Source organism: Miscanthus floridulus, chromosome 13, assembly GCF_019320115.1.
Source record: "Miscanthus floridulus cultivar M001 chromosome 13, ASM1932011v1, whole genome shotgun sequence".
Classification (NCBI taxonomy): Eukaryota; Viridiplantae; Streptophyta; class Magnoliopsida; order Poales; family Poaceae; genus Miscanthus; species Miscanthus floridulus.
Window position 1 is genome coordinate 82,428,160 of NC_089592.1, and position 16,430 is coordinate 82,444,589.

Genomic DNA, 16,430 nt, shown 5'->3' on the forward strand with positions numbered 1-16,430 from the left:
GGTACTGCGCAAAAATTTTTGAGAACTAAACATGCCCCAACTTTGATTGTTATCGCCAGAACATGCTTATTGAGCACATGGTGTTTTGAGGCAACGAGATAAATATTTGCCTCTTCTGGCTGCGGCTACGTTGGTTGGCTATGGCTATTCCTCTAACTTAAGACCTTCCGTTTCTTATCTCTCCCTTCCTCAGTTTTGATTTTCATTTTCCCAACTTTTTTATGAAATTGTTTTCATAATTCTCATACAGAAAGTTTTGATTTTTGCTTTAATTTCTCTAAAATTCTCTATCATTTTGGACACACTATAATATACTGCAATGTTTTCTCTAGTAACTAGCGTGGTACTCGGTGGTTCGAATATAAAGTGGTGTTTTTTTCCCATTTTTTTTTTCTCAACAAGATGTGTTTAGGTAAACTTCTAATCCTCACGCATAATCCTTGTGCATTTTTCTCCCACAACTCTTACAGCTAGATGAGGTATTTAGCAAAGTTGCATACATCAAAATACAACGATTAATATTTTCATGTTTCTACTACTCATCACCTTTCTACATGAATTAGTCAGACATCATTTTTTTAGTGTGGTCACGCGCAATTTTCAATCTAGAGACTAGGATTATCTAAAAAACAAAATCTAGAGAATTTTTTCAACAGTAAAAAAGATTTTTTTTTCAAACAAACTTATACTATATGCTGTCACCAGAGTTTTTTTATAAAAAAAAACTATGCTGTCGCCAGACCATGCTTATTGTGCGCGCCAGTCCATCAACCATAGCGTTTGAGGCAACGAGATAAATGTTTGCTTCTTTTGGCTGCGAGCCTACGACTGTGTTGGACACGGTTGGTGGCTAAGCTACCGTTGGGTCATTTTTCCTTTTTTTTAATAAAAAAATGCTGCCGTTGGCTTGTGAAAAAACAATAGTGAGATTTCTCGAGTAACCAGTGTGGTCATGGATGTGGAAATTAATTCCGAGATATGTTGAAAATTTCTCTTGATATGATATTGATACTCTTGATATTTATGGCTTTATTAGAAACAAAAGCACGAAGCTGGTGGTCCATTTAAATGCTTGCTCTGCCCGTGTGCGAGTTATTAGAAACAAGCGCACACGGTCCATGTAAATACTTGATGCGCACGAGTTTTAGATGTTTTCGCGCCAAAGACCGTTATTATTCTATTAATTGCTAACAAACGTTAAGTCGTTAATTGCTAACCAACGTTATTCTTTCGCGCCAAAGACCGTTAATTTGTTTGGAGGTTTAAATAAAACTAAGAACCAACTGATCTACGTGGGTAAGCATCACATTTCACGACCTCTAGTAGTTTGGTTTCCGTATTTCGCGTCATGGTGCCCTAGTTCGCGCCCTTGTTTGATGACTAGGGTAAAGTTTTGCAATCACACCTCCCATGTCATTTTCCTTCACAATTTTTTGATAAAATATAAATACATGCACTATTCTACAAATAAAGTTTTGTTAAATGGGCCATTTGGAATTTGGATACAACAAAAGGAAATTATGAATATTTTTTTAGGGTAGGTGGCCACATTCCAGAACCTTCTGAGTTCTGAGCGGTACTAGGTCTAAAACCAACACCATCTCCCCTCTATAAATTCAGTCGAAATTCACCAAATTCTCCAAAATTTCTCAGTCAACAACTAGTCAGCGCCGCACACAGTTGCAAGTGTAAGAAGAGAGACAGAGAAGGCCGGTCGGCTTCTCCCTCCTTTAACGCCCGGCGCGCGAGCCGAGGCGGGCGCGGCGGCGTCCGCCAGCGAGCAGCCCGGCGCCACGGCTCGACGCGACCCCCACCGAGCTGAGCTCTTCCGGCGGCTCGACGCCTCCTGCGAGGCACGCCGCCTCGAACAGTCGTCTCCCCCGCATTTCGCCCGGTCTCCTCCCCCGCGGCGGCCGCCGGAGCCTCCCGAGGACGACGACCAGCCCATTTGGCCGCCCCGTAGCCGCTACTGGGAGCTCTACAAGTATACGCTCTATCCTCCTTGTCTCTATTTTGCGATCGTTGGTGTATTGATTTCATTTCGCGTGCGGTGCTCACAGAAGAACTGAATAAAAGCTTGTTCGTGTGCTTAGAATTCCGGTGATTTCCTGCTGGTGGAGTTTCGTCTTTTGTGCTAGCCTTGCTCGATTGAATGTTAGGTAGAGTCTGTGCTGGTGGATGTGCGATTGGTGATTGTGTATGGACGTGAGATTTGGCGATTGTGTTTTTTGATGAAACTGATTTGGCGATTGTGTTGTTTTCACATTCCAAGCGTAGGTATCAGAGAGTTGCTTCTCTTGTTGCTAACAAGAATGCCACAGATTTGTGCTTGGCATGTTTACAGAAGAACTGAATAAAAGCTTGTTCGTGTGGTTAGAATTCCGGTGATTTCCTGCTGGTCGAGTTTCGTGTTAGCGTTGCTCGATATCGATTGTTAGATAGAGTCTGTGCTGATGTATGTGCGGTTTGGCGATTTTGTCATTTTTCGCATTCCAGACGTAGGAATCAGAGAGTTGCTTCTCTTGTTGCTAACAAGAAGGCCACAGATTTGTGCCTGGCATATTTACATGCCTAAATCCTTGGATTTTGGTGACATTCTAGATTTTAGTTTAGGATATTAGAGGTAGACAACACCTCGGTTCATGTCTTGCAAGCCTGAGAACACATACGGTTCGAGAATCACGATTTCCGTTGTTGGTTGGACTAGCCTTGTACTGTTTGGATTCCAGAGTCATGTGTTATAGTATTGGAATGCTGTTTTTTTTTGGACGAGGGGAAACTCTCCGGGGTCAGCTTTTATTATAGAAAGAAGGCTCCATAAAAAGTTTGTGGTCAAAACATTAACAGTTCGCCCTGCCATTTTGAACATAGCTACTGGACAGAATGTGTTATGTGTCTGAAACACATTAAGTCCAGACAAGTTCAAGTCTGAAGAAAGTGGTTCACAGGCTTGCAAGAAGCAAGAAATATTAGCTTCATAACATTTCTCATTAACTTAATGCTATTGGAATGCTGACTTAGGTTTGTCAACTTAATGCTGTGCTTCTAATGCTAATGATAGATTGTATCTAGCCTTGGGGTTTTGGTATTTGCTGCATTAACTCTACTTAGTTTAAATGTTACATGTTAGGAAGTTATGCGATACCTTATTGTAACAGGATCCAATTGGCAATTCCCTAAACGTACTAATGAGGAACTATGTTCATAAATATTTTTATTGCAAATGATATCCTGGAGTCAAGCTGAGGAATCTTTGTAATTGAGTTAGTGCTACTTAGTTCAGTTGTTAAATGCTTGGAATTCGTGCTAAACCAAACTGAACTTGATGTACAACCTTCCATTTTGGTTTGAGAAATACCTTGTTTGGAGAAAAGGACTTTGGTGAACCTGATTGGTTGGGCCCTGTCATTACTAAGGAGGTGTTGGCTTCTATGGTGATATCTACCTTTCTGATCGTAGGATGTTGCACCACCTCAGTTAGCTGTACAAGATGGAGATTTATACAGCACAGTAACTAATCTTATACAGCCAAAACGAAAAGTATGTGAAAAATACTGGTTGATCCATGTGTTATGCAGATGCTTTTTTTAACATACCATAGAGAATTTATTAGCAATGGCCTTCTATAAAATGCTCTGTAGAATTCTGTTGTCAACTTGGAATGGTTGTTCTGCTGTTGGCTTTTTGAGTGTATACTATAGTTTTGACATTTGAGAACTTGGTTTCCAGTATTCTAGGTACATTAAATCCAAGATTTACAATGAATGTTTTTTAGGTAATCTGCTGTGTATGCCCATTATTGTATTGTTTCCCTTCTGTAGTTTTTAGTTGCACTATTGTGTATCTAGCTAAAAAAGAAGTATTTGATCACTTTTCCACTTACATTAAATCTGTTTACCTTAGGGATCTTTCAGAATTTTAGGCTTGTCTCAGAAATCCCAGTTTGAAAGTATCCCTTCTGTAAATTCTGTTTTGTCTGGATGCTTTCTCCAAATTCCAAATCCAAATGCTTTAGTCCAAGGTGTAGACTATATTATCATACTTCTAAGAGGCTCAACATTGACTTGTTCAATGGTTACAATTCCCTAGATTTTGGGTACTGGAACAGGACACACACCACACAACTATGTACCACACACACACACACACACGAAATATGTAGCTATCTTTGTACTGAAGATATTATGCTTATGTATCGTTATATTATGATATGAAGCTATCATTTACCTTCTAACGTTAAATTTTATTTACTATCCTTTCAACAGGTCCTTAAAAAATATGGAGTCCAAACCAGAAAATTCTATGATCAGTCCCACTGAGAACTCTGTATCTCCACCATCTGGGAAGAGACAGAAAACATTATCTGATAAAGATGGTGACCAATGTGATGATGCATCTCAGCAAGTAGTCATCTATAAGAATGACAAAAGTGATAGGGGAAGAGATGAACAGAGTGCAAGCCATCTCTCAATTGTACCAGCAAAACCATCAGAGAAACGAAAGCGTGCATTGGGAAAGCAAATTGGAGCCTTTGCTGCTCAATGTGCTAAATGTCAGAAATGGAGACTTATTTCAACAAAAGAGAAGTACGAAGAAATTCGAGAGCAAGCTCTAGAGGATCCTTTTGTCTGTGAGAAAGCCCGTGAGTGGAAGCCTGATGTGACATGTGATGACCCATCAGATGTATCTCAGGACAGTGGTAAGCTTTGGGCAATTGATAAACCTAACATCCCACGGGCCCCTCAAGGATGGGAAAGGTTGATTAAGATAAGAGGTGAAGGAAGCACCAAATTTGCTGATGTGTGAGTAACATTTTTCTCGCCGAACCTTAAATCCTTCCTAGTTTGACCACTTATCTCTGAGCAAATGGCATTGTAGTTGTTACATATGTCCAATCTTATGAACTTGTACGCATACTTGTGTGCTATCTGTTATCTTTCCTCTGGCTGACGTCTAACCTATGATCTAAGTTCATAGTCCATGGCAGCGAACAAATGAAGAAAGAAAAATCTAAGTTTTAATTGTTTAAAGAAATGGGAAAATTGGTGTTTTAGTTTAATATCATACAAAACAGTTCTCCTTCAGCTAGTGTTGTTTACTGTAGTCAATCACCCATATTGATATTAATATCATGCTGCATGGTGTTCTAGCACTGGCATCTTGGATAAATATGGTAGTGCGCATATCAACATTGTATTCATGCTTTCAGGTACTATTGGTCCCCTACAGGAACACAACTGAGATCAAGTAAGGAAGTGGAGAAGTATGTCAAGTTCCTTTGGTCAACTCTTGCTTCAATCTCTTCACTTAAAGCATATTGTTGCTCAAGTTCAGTTTTACATGCATGTAGTTGTCTGATCGAAATTTTTCTCTAATTCTTCGAACTCCATGCTTGGATAGGTACCTTAAAGAGCATCCAGAATGTGCTGCACACGGTGTAAAGTTATCTCATTTTTCATTCCAGTCACCTGCACCACTACAAAAGGACTATGTTAGGAAGCGTTCCCAGACAAGCCAAAGTGGTGTTACACCAACAGGGTCAACTAAGCTTCTCCTACCGGAAGAAGGTAATGTATATTACATAAATTGAGCATCCTACATTTAATGTTTTCTAGTCTCCCTTTTCACTTCTCCTATATTTCAGGGGGAACTGCTCCAATACTCCTCTTTCTAAAAAATACACGAATCTTAAAGCAGCCCATCTAGCCAATTATTCCTTATTAATTATTTTTCTCTCGGGCCTGACCCGTCCAAGCCCAGCGAGTGTCCAGTCCTCACCCAAATCCAAAGTAATATCTCTCAGATCCCCCTTTGTTCGATGCCTGCTCGTTTGATTTCCTCGTTGAAGGAGACCGACGCAGTATTGAAACTTGTCCACACCCTGGCCGTCACCGCCCGGCTCGTCGCCGAAGCCCGCGCCGTCCTCTGCACCGTCCTATCAAACATCTAGCTCTCGTCGTTCAGCCTTCAGCCTCCCATTAGGATGGTGTGCCTGACCAAATCAGGAAGCACGCGTCTGTGCGGCATTACATACATCCAACTCCAGCGCATTCTGCTCTATGTCCCGATGACGAGACGATGCCGCTCCTATCATGTGTGTCGCCTAGGTCCGCGCCATCCTCCTCCATGGCCCTGACACCGAGACGACATGCTCCTCTCCACTTCTCCAGCACCAGCGGCGACGATGATGGTACCCTCTCACGGCGGTTCTAGCGCACTAGTAGGAAAAGAAATATGGAGTTTGGACTGGAGATAGCCTGGGTTCGGATGGGCCAGGCGCAGGCGTGACCCAGATGAAAATAATTAAAAAATATTTTATTAATTAGATGAGCTGCTTTGAGATCCGTGCAAGTTTTAGAAAGAGGAGTACCGGAGCAGTTCTCTATTTCAGGTGCTTGATTTTTTGTTGTTGTTCAGGCAACATCTATTTTTTTTTCCATTGTTTGACTATAAAAAATTATGAATTATCTCATGTGAGTTGTCCTTTTAGTTGTACTAGTTGGTTGTCTAAGATTGTTGCCTGAAAATTCAGGCACCTGAAATATAGCAACCTCCTGGCATGTTTGGGATGTGCCTATTGCTGCATGGTTAGATTGACATCTTCCTAGTGGATAGTAGTAGCTATCTAGATGTTTGTATTTTCTAGTAAGCACCAGAATTCTGGTGCGAAGTTACTCGGCAATTGGTTGATGTGTCATAGATTCTGCACATTTGTGTTGCAGCTACATCCATACAATTGGCTGTTCATATTACAGTTGTGCCTGGGACACTTGTGTCCTCGCTCCAACCATATAGACATTTTTGTCCTCACTCCAAACATATGGCCTCTAACATGGGCTAGTATTTCGACATCAATTGAAGCTTGCTCGTTATTCTCATCTGATCCCATGTTTTGTTTCTTGGTTCAGTGCAACCCATCTCCTGGGCACTTCCACTGGCGGATGACAACCCGGAGAACAACATGCAGCTGGTCCTCTACAGTGGAGATCAGACTCAAGTGGTGCAGTCATCGTCTGAACCGCCGGAGCCTGAGAGCCCGCCGCCTGCACCAGCTGCTTAGCCCAAACCTGCATTCGGCGAGCCCAGGATAATCTTTTTGGTGGTTGGTGTTAGAATGATACAAAACTATAGACGATGCTCCTACAAGGATTGCAGAACGTAGTCCCCATAGCTAGGTAGCTGCTGTGTTCGTGCTGTTTTATTGGTTCGTTGGTTTGGGTCCGTCGGGATCAGGTAGGCTTGTGTTGCTTTCGATCGGCTGCTACTTAAACACCTCTATGACAACGTGTATGTGTTGTGTATGTGTTGTACCGTAGCTGCTGCTGCTGGGTGCCAGATTGCTAGTCATGGTCAGATGAAACTGAAATTTTTGGACGACAATCGACAAGAACGTGTCGTCGAAGTGATAAGGTTTAAGATTTGGAATTATTGGTCATCTATTGTTGCCGTGGTTACAGTTTAACTTTATGTGTTGTTGTGGATGCTTGCAAGTTACAGTGTCCATTGACATGTGTCTCACACACACGCACATACACAAATCCATGGACATGTGTCACGCGCACACACATGTTGACATCAATGGTTCACAGACTGAACAAAACAAAATAACAAGAGGATAGGATAGCATCTTTCGTCCATGCAAACTTATACTTAGTTGACAGAGAACAGGGCAAGCAAAGCAACTCGTAATGACAGTATGGGTATGATAGCATCAGTTGTCCCATAGATGATGGACCGAGCAAAATAAAAGCCTTCTCCCTATTGGTTTACAGAAACCTAGCAACATATGAAGTGCGCAACATTAGCTGCAGTGCTAGAAACTCAGATAGCATGATATGTCTATTACTCTCTCTATATATTGCTTGTTTTAGATATTGCACATTTGTCTTTGTTTATTTTTTTTTTAACTTTCTTCGCAAACCGTGTCCCCGGAAACGGTCTACTTCGAAGCCATGTGTCGCCGCGCACACCTCATCACAGGTGAAACTCCTGACACGAATGTGCCTCTCTAGACGTTGATCTGTGATGAAGTCATTATGAGGGGCCTCAACCATGACTATTGATTCTGTCATCTCTGTACAAACAAAACAAAAATGGACAAAACAGGGAGAGAAAACAGAGTCAATGGTTGAGTGCCCTGGTGATAGAGAGCCCCCACCTCCCCCTCCCTCGGCGACCTCCCTGGCGCCGGTGTCCACCCCTAAGCCTCCCGCCACCCCCTCCTCAGATGGCCTCTTCGCCCAGCGCCCTCTAGATCTGCCCCCTCGCCTGCTGATGATGACGAGGTGGAGCTCGTGGACTGGAGAGACAGCGATAGCACCAACGACATCGAAGCCACCACCGCAACCACCTCTGATGCGGAGCTTGCGGATCTGGGGGTTGGGTGCGCTGCACCCCCATTCGGTGTCACTCTGTTTCACTGTGTTGTTAGGGGGACCGGTTCGACTGGTCCGACGCCCCTTCTTCACTCTTTTCAAGCGCAACTTTCAACCCTTGCTCTCATGTGCCAACACCAAAGTGTCACAAACACTTGTGCACGTGTGTTAGCATTTTTTCACAATCATTTTCAAGGGTTGTTAACACTCACTAGGTGCTAATACAAATGCAAGGAGTTAGTTCACCTAGTAGCACTTGATCACCGCAATTACCATGAGTTTTCCCCTCTTCATAGTACGGCTATTTATCCTAAACCCGATCATGCACTCTATGCGTCTTGACCAACAAAACAAAAGCCTAGCTTATACCTTTGCCTTGCCTCCATGGTGGGTTTAGCTTTCCTCCTTCTCTTTTCAAGTTGGAGCACTTGATCAACATCACGTGGCCATCTCCATCACCTTGAGTGCCATCTTACTCCACCTTGGATGTGAACCAATCTATCTCCATCAAATCACTTAGAGTAGATGGTTTGTCCACTAGGTTGTCTCAATTAGCCAAAACCAAACTAGGGCTTTCACCTTGATACGAGACTATACTGATTTCCTCACCTGTTGGGTGTGGATGGAGGACCCGAATGAGCTTCCAAGGTCCCTAGAGTTTACCATATGTTCGCGACTAGGGCAGGCAGGCTATGAAGGTCAACGGCCTCCCACTCCGATATGCATCCCATCCACGTCACCGACTAGGCGAGCTATCGATAAGGTCATCCTCATCCATATGTCTGGCTATGAGGACTGGAGGCCGCGCTCTCCTAATGGGTCAAGCTCATGGACGTCCTCGGAGTACGACAATGTGGCACCAACATACGTCCCCTTTGAAAGCATCTAGGCCCCTAGTTGGATTTCGGTGATTAATGACAATACGTAATTACTATGACTAACATATGTTTTGAAGAGGCAATTAAGTTAGGTCATGGTAATGGAAATTGATTGAGCAATCATGGTTGTCATGCCCCTACGATGAAAATCATTTTGGTTTTCAAAGGATGGACGACAAGGTTAAGGATGGACTAGTTCTAAGTGTCGTTTGGAGTTGGAGAGACACTTAGAGTAGTTTAGGACTTTGTTTTTCCTTTGGTCGTACTATTAAGAGGGGTATGGACGGGTGGCTTGACCTAGGTGAGTCTAGTGGGTTAGGTGTGGTGCACACTTGCTAAATCTAGCACTAGGTAGCTCTAAAACAACCCTTAGATCAATTGGAGCAAACTTCATTCACATTTGATTGCGAGATGGAAGTGAATGGAGGGTCAAATGCTGACCGGACGCTGGCGCAGAGTCCGGTCAGTTCATTTGATCAAGGTGAAATTGTCTGGTGCGACCGGACGCTGAGAGGTGAGCGACCGGACGCTAGGTGCCAGCGTCCGGTCGACTCCAGTAAGGTTCCAGAGAGGGAAAATCATGACTGGACGCATCCGGTCATAACTTAAACACTGGGTCTTGGGGTGAACTGACCGGAGTGTCTGGTCAACATGATCGGAGCATCCAGTCACCCTGCAGAGGCACATAACGGTTCGTTTTTAACGGGGTGTATAAATACTTCCTCCATTCGTGTGAGGGGGTACTTTTGCTCATTCCAACAGCTGAGAAACACCATTGAGAGTGCTAAGAAGAGCAAAGTCCTAGTGAGGCGATTGAGATTTGAGAATCCAAAAGAGAGACCTCATTAGTGAAAGCAAGAGTAGCAAAGTGTGCATCCACCCTTCTCATTAGGCTTGTCGTGGTCAAGTGAGAGTTCGTGCTTGTTACTCTTGGTGATCGCCATCACCTAGATAGCTTGGTGGTGATTGGGAGCTTGGTGATCATCCGACGGAGCTTGTGGATGACCCAACTCAAGTTGTGAGCGGTTGTGGGTGATTCACCACGATGGAGTGTCAAAGAATCAACCCGTAGAGAGCACTTAATCCTTGCGCAGATCAAGGGGGAGCTACACCGTTGCACGGGTGCTCCAACGAGGACTAGTGGGGAGTGACGACTCTACGTTACCTCGGCAAAACATCGCCGCGTTCCTCCTTCTCTCTTTACTTTGAGCAATTCAATTCTTGTCTTTACATTCATAGAATTACCATGCTAGAGTAGGATTGGAACTTAGGTTTCAAGACTTTTTGTGTGACAGAACATTAGAAACACTTTCTAGGCACAAGGGGTGAAGTTGGACTAACCGTAGGGTTTAATTATTACAAAGAAATTTAGAATTAGCCCAATTCACCCCCCCTCTTGGGCATCTTGATCCTTTCAATTGGTATTAAAGCCTCATGCTCATGAAATTAGACTTAACCGTCTAGAGAAAGATATCTCACGAGGATGGACCTCCTCCTATCTTTGAGGGGGATGATTTTCCTTATTGGAAAATCCGCATGGAGGCGTATTTAGAAGCTCTAGATATTGGTATACTTAGAGCTGCCTCACAAGGATTCCCAAAACCTCGGGATCCCACGGACCTACAAGGCGATGAGGTCAATTACAAAAAATGGAATGCAAAGGCTAGAAACACCATCTTTAGAGGCCTTTGTAAAGATGTGTTTAATCGGGTGAGGAACCACAAAGACTCCCATGCTCTATGGTCGGATATTTGTGCGCTCCATAAGGGAACAAAGAGTGAGCATGAGGAACACTATCATCTTGTCATGAAAAAGCTAAATTCATTTGAGATGCTTCCTAAAGAGAGTGCTAATAAAAATATACTCACACTTGAATGTTCTTGTAGAGGAAGTTAATGGGCTTGGACTTACTCAAATGCAACCATCTGACGTTGTAAGAAAAATCTTGAGTATCCTCCCCATTGACAAATCTAGGCATATTGTGACCGTGCTTCATCAAGGTGATCTTTCCACCGCTACACCAACACAAATCTTGAGAAAGATCAATGTTCATGAGATGTACATGCACATCACACCACAAGATGGCTCATCCTCTACTAAGAAGAAAGACAAGGACTTAGCATTCAAAGCTAGCCAAGAGAAGGGCAAAGCAAGGCTTGAGTATGAGAGCTCAAGTGATGATGAAATTGATGTTGCAAGTCTTGCTCTCATGGTGAGAAAAACCGCCAAGATGCTAAAGAAGCTTAACAAGAGTGGCATCAAGTTTGATGGCAAGAAAAAGAAGTTTTTCACTAGCACAAGAAGGAAGCTAATCTTGGAGATGGATTGCTACAATTGTGGAGAACTTGGCCATCTAGCACATCAATGCACTAAGCCCAAGAAAGACAAGTATAAGAACAAGTACAAGGGCAAGAAAGATGACTCAAGCAATGAAGATGAAGATGAGAAGAAGAAGAATCAGCCATACAAGAAGAAAGATGGCAAGAAGAAGAAGAATGGGAAGGCATACACCGTCGGTGATTGGCTCACGAACATTGATTTATCAAGTTGCTCATCCGATGATGATAGTGATAATTAATGAGAAGGTGGCCGTCATTGTGATTGACTCTTCATCATCTTCACCGACACCACCTCCATCATCCTCTACACACCTATGCCTTATGGCCAAAGGTGAACGCAAGATATCAAATGATGATGATAGTAGTGGTGATGATCATGCTAATAATGATGATAGTGACAGTGATGATGATGAATATGAAACACCTTCCTATGATGATCTTGTTAAATTGCTAAATCAATATACTAAGATCATTAGAAAGACTAGAGCTAAGAATGACAAGCTAGAAGTTAAGAATGATTCTCTTTTAGCTAAATGTGATATAGCCAAAAAGGCTAGTGTTGAGCTTAGAGAAACAAATGATGCTATGATATCCAAACTCAAGGAGCTTAAATCTTCTAAGAAAGAGCTTAAAGATAAACATGATAAACTTGAGAGGATACACAATGAGCTCATCACTAGCAATAATATGCTAAAAGAAGAAATACCACTCTTAAGATTAATCATGATAATCTTGTCATTACTCAAGAATTTTTATCCAATGAGCCACATGATGCTACTAACGATGTTGTTAAGATTGATATAGCTACATCATGTGATGATTTGATCATTGAGAGCATTGAGCAAAGTTCTAGTAGCAAGGGCAAGCAAGTGGTTGAGACTAATAATTATGATGAGTTTGTCAAGCTCAAGAATGACAACGAAAAGCTCAAGAAAGATCTTGAAGAGCTCAAAACCACCAACACTATAGTGCTAGAAACTCTTAATCATGATGGTGATTTGATTCTAGAGAATGAGAAGCTCAAAGAAGAGAACAAGAAGCTCAAGGAAGAGAAAAATAATGATGCACTCAAGGAAGAGAACAAGAAGCTCAAGTTGGAGAAAGAGCATCTCAAGATTGGATTGAGCGAGTTCACAAGAGGCAAGCATCTTCACAGTGAGCTACTAATGAACACCGTCATGAAGATGGATAGAAGTGACATTGGGTACATGGCAAATAAAGAGAAGAAGGCTCAAGCTCATCAACAACAACAAAAGCCAAAGCCAAAGAAGTGTTTTGAGTGTAGACAAGAAGACCACTTTACCCATGAGTGCCAAACTCCACCACCACAACCCTTGCCCAAACATGCTAGACCTTTTGCTTTCAATGCTCATTACATGCTTAGAAAGGATTCTAGTAGAAAGATGAAAGTCATGTTCTTAGGACCCCCAACAAGAATAGGCCTAAGAAAATTTGGGTAGCAAAGTCACTTGTTGAGAAGGTGAAGGGCCCTCAACAAGTTTGGGTTCCTAAAGCTTGATCTCTTGTGTGTAGGTGAACTATAAGACCGGTGGAAGTTATTAGGTAATTGATAGTGGTTGCACACAACATATGACCGGTGATCCTCATATATTCACCTCACTAGATAAAGAAGTAGATGGATAAGAAAGAATCACATTTGAAGATAATTCAAAGGGCAAGGTTAAAGGATTGGGCAAAGTGGCAATATCAAATGATTATTCTATCTCAAATGTGCTATATGTTGCTTCATTGAGCTTCAACTTGCTATCCGTTGGATAATTGTGTGATCTTGGCTTTCAATACCTACTTACCGAGAAGGAAGTAGTTGTATCCAAGAAAGATAATGATCAAGTGATATTCAAGGGATTTAGATACAATAACCTATATCTAGTAGATTTCACCTCTGAAGATGCTAATTTGAAGACTTGCCTATTCACCAAAACAACACTTGGGTGGCTATGGCATAGAAGACTTGCTCATGTTGGGATGAGCTCACTTAAGAATCTAATGAAGAATGATTTGGTGAGAGGGTTGAAGGATGTGAAGTTTGAGAAGGACAAGCTTTGTAGTGCATGTCAAGCCGACAAGCAAGTTGCAAATACTCATTCTACAAAAGCTTCCATGTCAACCAAAAGAGTGCTAGAGCTCCTTCACATGGACTTATTTGGACCAACAACATACAAGAGTTTGGAAGAAAATCTTTATTGTCTTGTGATTGTTGATGACTACTCAAGATACACATGGGTGTTCTTCCTTCATAATAAATCTAAAGTTGCATCATGCTTCAAGAAGTTTGCCAAGAGAACACAAAATGAGTTTGAAGTGAAGCTCAAGAAGATTAGGAGTGACAACAGTAAAGAATTTGACAACACAAACATAGAAGCCTATTGTGATGAAGTTGGAATCAAGCATGAGGTCTCCGCAACATATACTCCTCAACAAAATGGTGTAGTTGAGAGAAAGAACCGGACATTGATGACTCTTGCAAGAACAATGCTTGATGAGTACAACACTTCCGAAGCTCTATGGGCGGAAGCTATCAACACCGCTTGCTATGCATCCAACCGCCTATTCCTTCAAAAGTTTCTTGACAAGACACCTTATGAGTTGCTCAATAGGAAAAAGCCAGACGTCTCCTTCTTTAGGGTGTTTGGTTGCAAATGCTACATCTACAAGAAGCGATAACACCTAGGGAAGTTTTAAAGACGTTGTGATATTGGTTTCCTTGTTGGTTACTCATTAAAGTCCAAAGCATATGGAGTATTTAATCATGCCACCGGTTTGGTTGAAGAAACATATGATGTGGAATTTGATGAATCTAACAGCTCCTAAGGAGCACATGAGAATCTTGATGATATAGGCGATGAACCATTGAGGGAGGCCATGAAGAATATTCCGGTTGGAGACATCAAGCCTAATGATGATAAAGATGATGTATAAGTGATCAATCCACCTTCTTCATCAAATGTGCCACAAGATGGTGATAAAAGATGGGAGAGTAGAAAATGAAGACACTCATGTCTCCCATGAGCAAATGGTGACACAAGCACATGATGTTGATGCTCCACAACCTCCCCCTCAAGTGGTTGATAGAAGAAATTCACCTCTACTACAAGCTCATCCACAAGATCTCATCATAGGGAGTCCATTAAAGGGAGTAATGACTTGCTCTCAAAAGCTTGCTTCATTTATTGAACATCACTCTTTTGTCTCTTGCTTTGAGCCTACTAAGGTAGAAGAAGATCTTCAAGATCCGGATTGGATAAATGCCATGCATGAAGAGTTGAACAACTTCACTCGCAATGAAGTTTGGACTCTTAAAGAGCGACCATAAGGTGCAAGAGTCATTGAAACAAAGTGGGTGTTCCGCAACAAGCAAGATGATCAAGGTATTGTTGTGAGGAACAAGGCAAGGCTAGTTGCAAATGGGTTCTCTCAAGTTGAAGGCTTAGATTTTGAAGAGACCTTTGCACCGATTGCAAGACTAGAAGCCATTCGTATCCTCCTTGTATATGCATCACATCATGAAATGAAACTATATCAAAGGGATGTGAAAAGTTCATTTTTAAATGGCTTTATTAATGAACTAGTCTATGTTGATCAACCTCCCGGGTTTAAAGACCCTAGATATCCTAATCATGTTTATAGATTGTCTAAGGCGTTATATGGGCTTAAGCAAGTCCCAATAGCTTGGTATGAGCGCCTTCGAGACTTCCTCATTAAGAAGGGCTTCACCATTAGGAAGGTCGACACCACACTATTCACCAAGAAGCTTGATGGATATATCTTCATTTGTCAAGTGTATATTGATGATATCATTTTTGGATCATCAAATGAAGATTCTTGCAAAGAGTTTGGTGAATTGATGTCAAAGGAGTTCGAGATGTCAATGATTGGAGAGCTTACATTCTTTCTTGGTTTTCAAGTCAAGCAAATGAGAGAAGGGATTTTTATCTCTCAAGAGAAATATACAAATGATCTTCTCAAGAGATTCAACATGGATGAATGTAAGTCAATCAAGACACCAATGCCAACTAATGGACATCTTGACCTAAATGATGGAGGTAATACGGTTGATCAAACTCTCTACCGTACTATGATTGGTAGCTTGTTATATTTAACCGTATCTAGACCCGACATCATGTTTAGTGTGTGTATGTGTGCTAGATTTCAAGCTAATCCTAAGGAAACTCATTTGATTGCCGTTAAAAGAATCCTTAGGTATCTTAAGCACACACCAGCATTGGCCTTTGGTATCCTAAAGGAGCTATATTTGAATTAGTTCGCTATTCCGATTTGGATTATGCCGGTTGCAAAGTTGATAGAAAAAGCACATCCGGAGGGTGCTATTTGTTTGGTAGATCACTTGTGTCTTGGTCCTCTAAGAAACAAAACAGTGTGGCTTTGTCCACCTCTGAAGCGGAATACATTGCCATGGATGCTTGTTGTGCACAAATACTTTATATGAAGCAAACTTTGTTAGACTATGGTGTAGTTCTAGAAAAAGCACCTCTTCTGTGTGACAATGAGAGTGCGGTAAAACTTGCAAATAATCTGGTTCAACACTCTCGCACTAAGCACATAGATATCCGCCATCACTTTCTTAAAGATCATGTTGCAAAAAATGATATTTCATTAGAAGGTGTAAGGACCGAGGATCAATTGGTGGATATCTTCACTAAACCACTAGATAAGGCGACTTTTTATCGATTGCGGAATGAGCTCAATGTTCTTGATTTTAGCAACTTCACTAGAAAATGAGCTTGTGTTGTCCCTTGCAATGCATTGCAATATACAACATGTTTAATTTTTGGTAATGCATATAGGGCTTGTCTAAC

At 41.9% G+C, this 16,430-nt stretch overlaps 2 protein-coding genes across 2 annotated transcripts in view; one reads left to right on the forward strand and one right to left on the reverse strand.

Annotated features, from left to right (window-relative positions):
* LOC136500890 (uncharacterized) overlaps window positions 1-16,430 on the reverse strand; it is a 72,238-nt gene that overhangs the window by 24,056 nt on the left and 31,752 nt on the right. The window lies entirely within an intron of this gene.
* Window positions 1,723-7,429, forward strand: LOC136502031 (methyl-CpG-binding domain-containing protein 2-like). The gene is made up of 5 exons (XM_066497511.1): window positions 1,723-1,984; window positions 4,266-4,802; window positions 5,210-5,263; window positions 5,401-5,567; window positions 6,909-7,429. Exons 2-5 carry the CDS (start codon window positions 4,279-4,281, stop codon window positions 7,058-7,060), a joined length of 897 nt encoding a protein of 298 aa, XP_066353608.1. The 5' UTR covers window positions 1,723-1,984; window positions 4,266-4,278; the 3' UTR covers window positions 7,061-7,429.

Bases quoted from the DNA above. Each gene is read 5' to 3' on its own strand.
- LOC136502031 (XM_066497511.1), top strand. From the start codon at position 4,279: ATGGAGTCCAAACCAGAAAATTCTATGATCAGTCCCACTGAGAACTCT. The intron at 5,264-5,400 runs GTATGTCAAGTT...ATGCTTGGATAG, and splicing joins TCAAGTAAGGAAGTGGAGAA to GTACCTTAAAGAGCATCCAG. The intron at 5,568-6,908 runs GTAATGTATATT...TTCTTGGTTCAG, and splicing joins GCTTCTCCTACCGGAAGAAG to TGCAACCCATCTCCTGGGCA.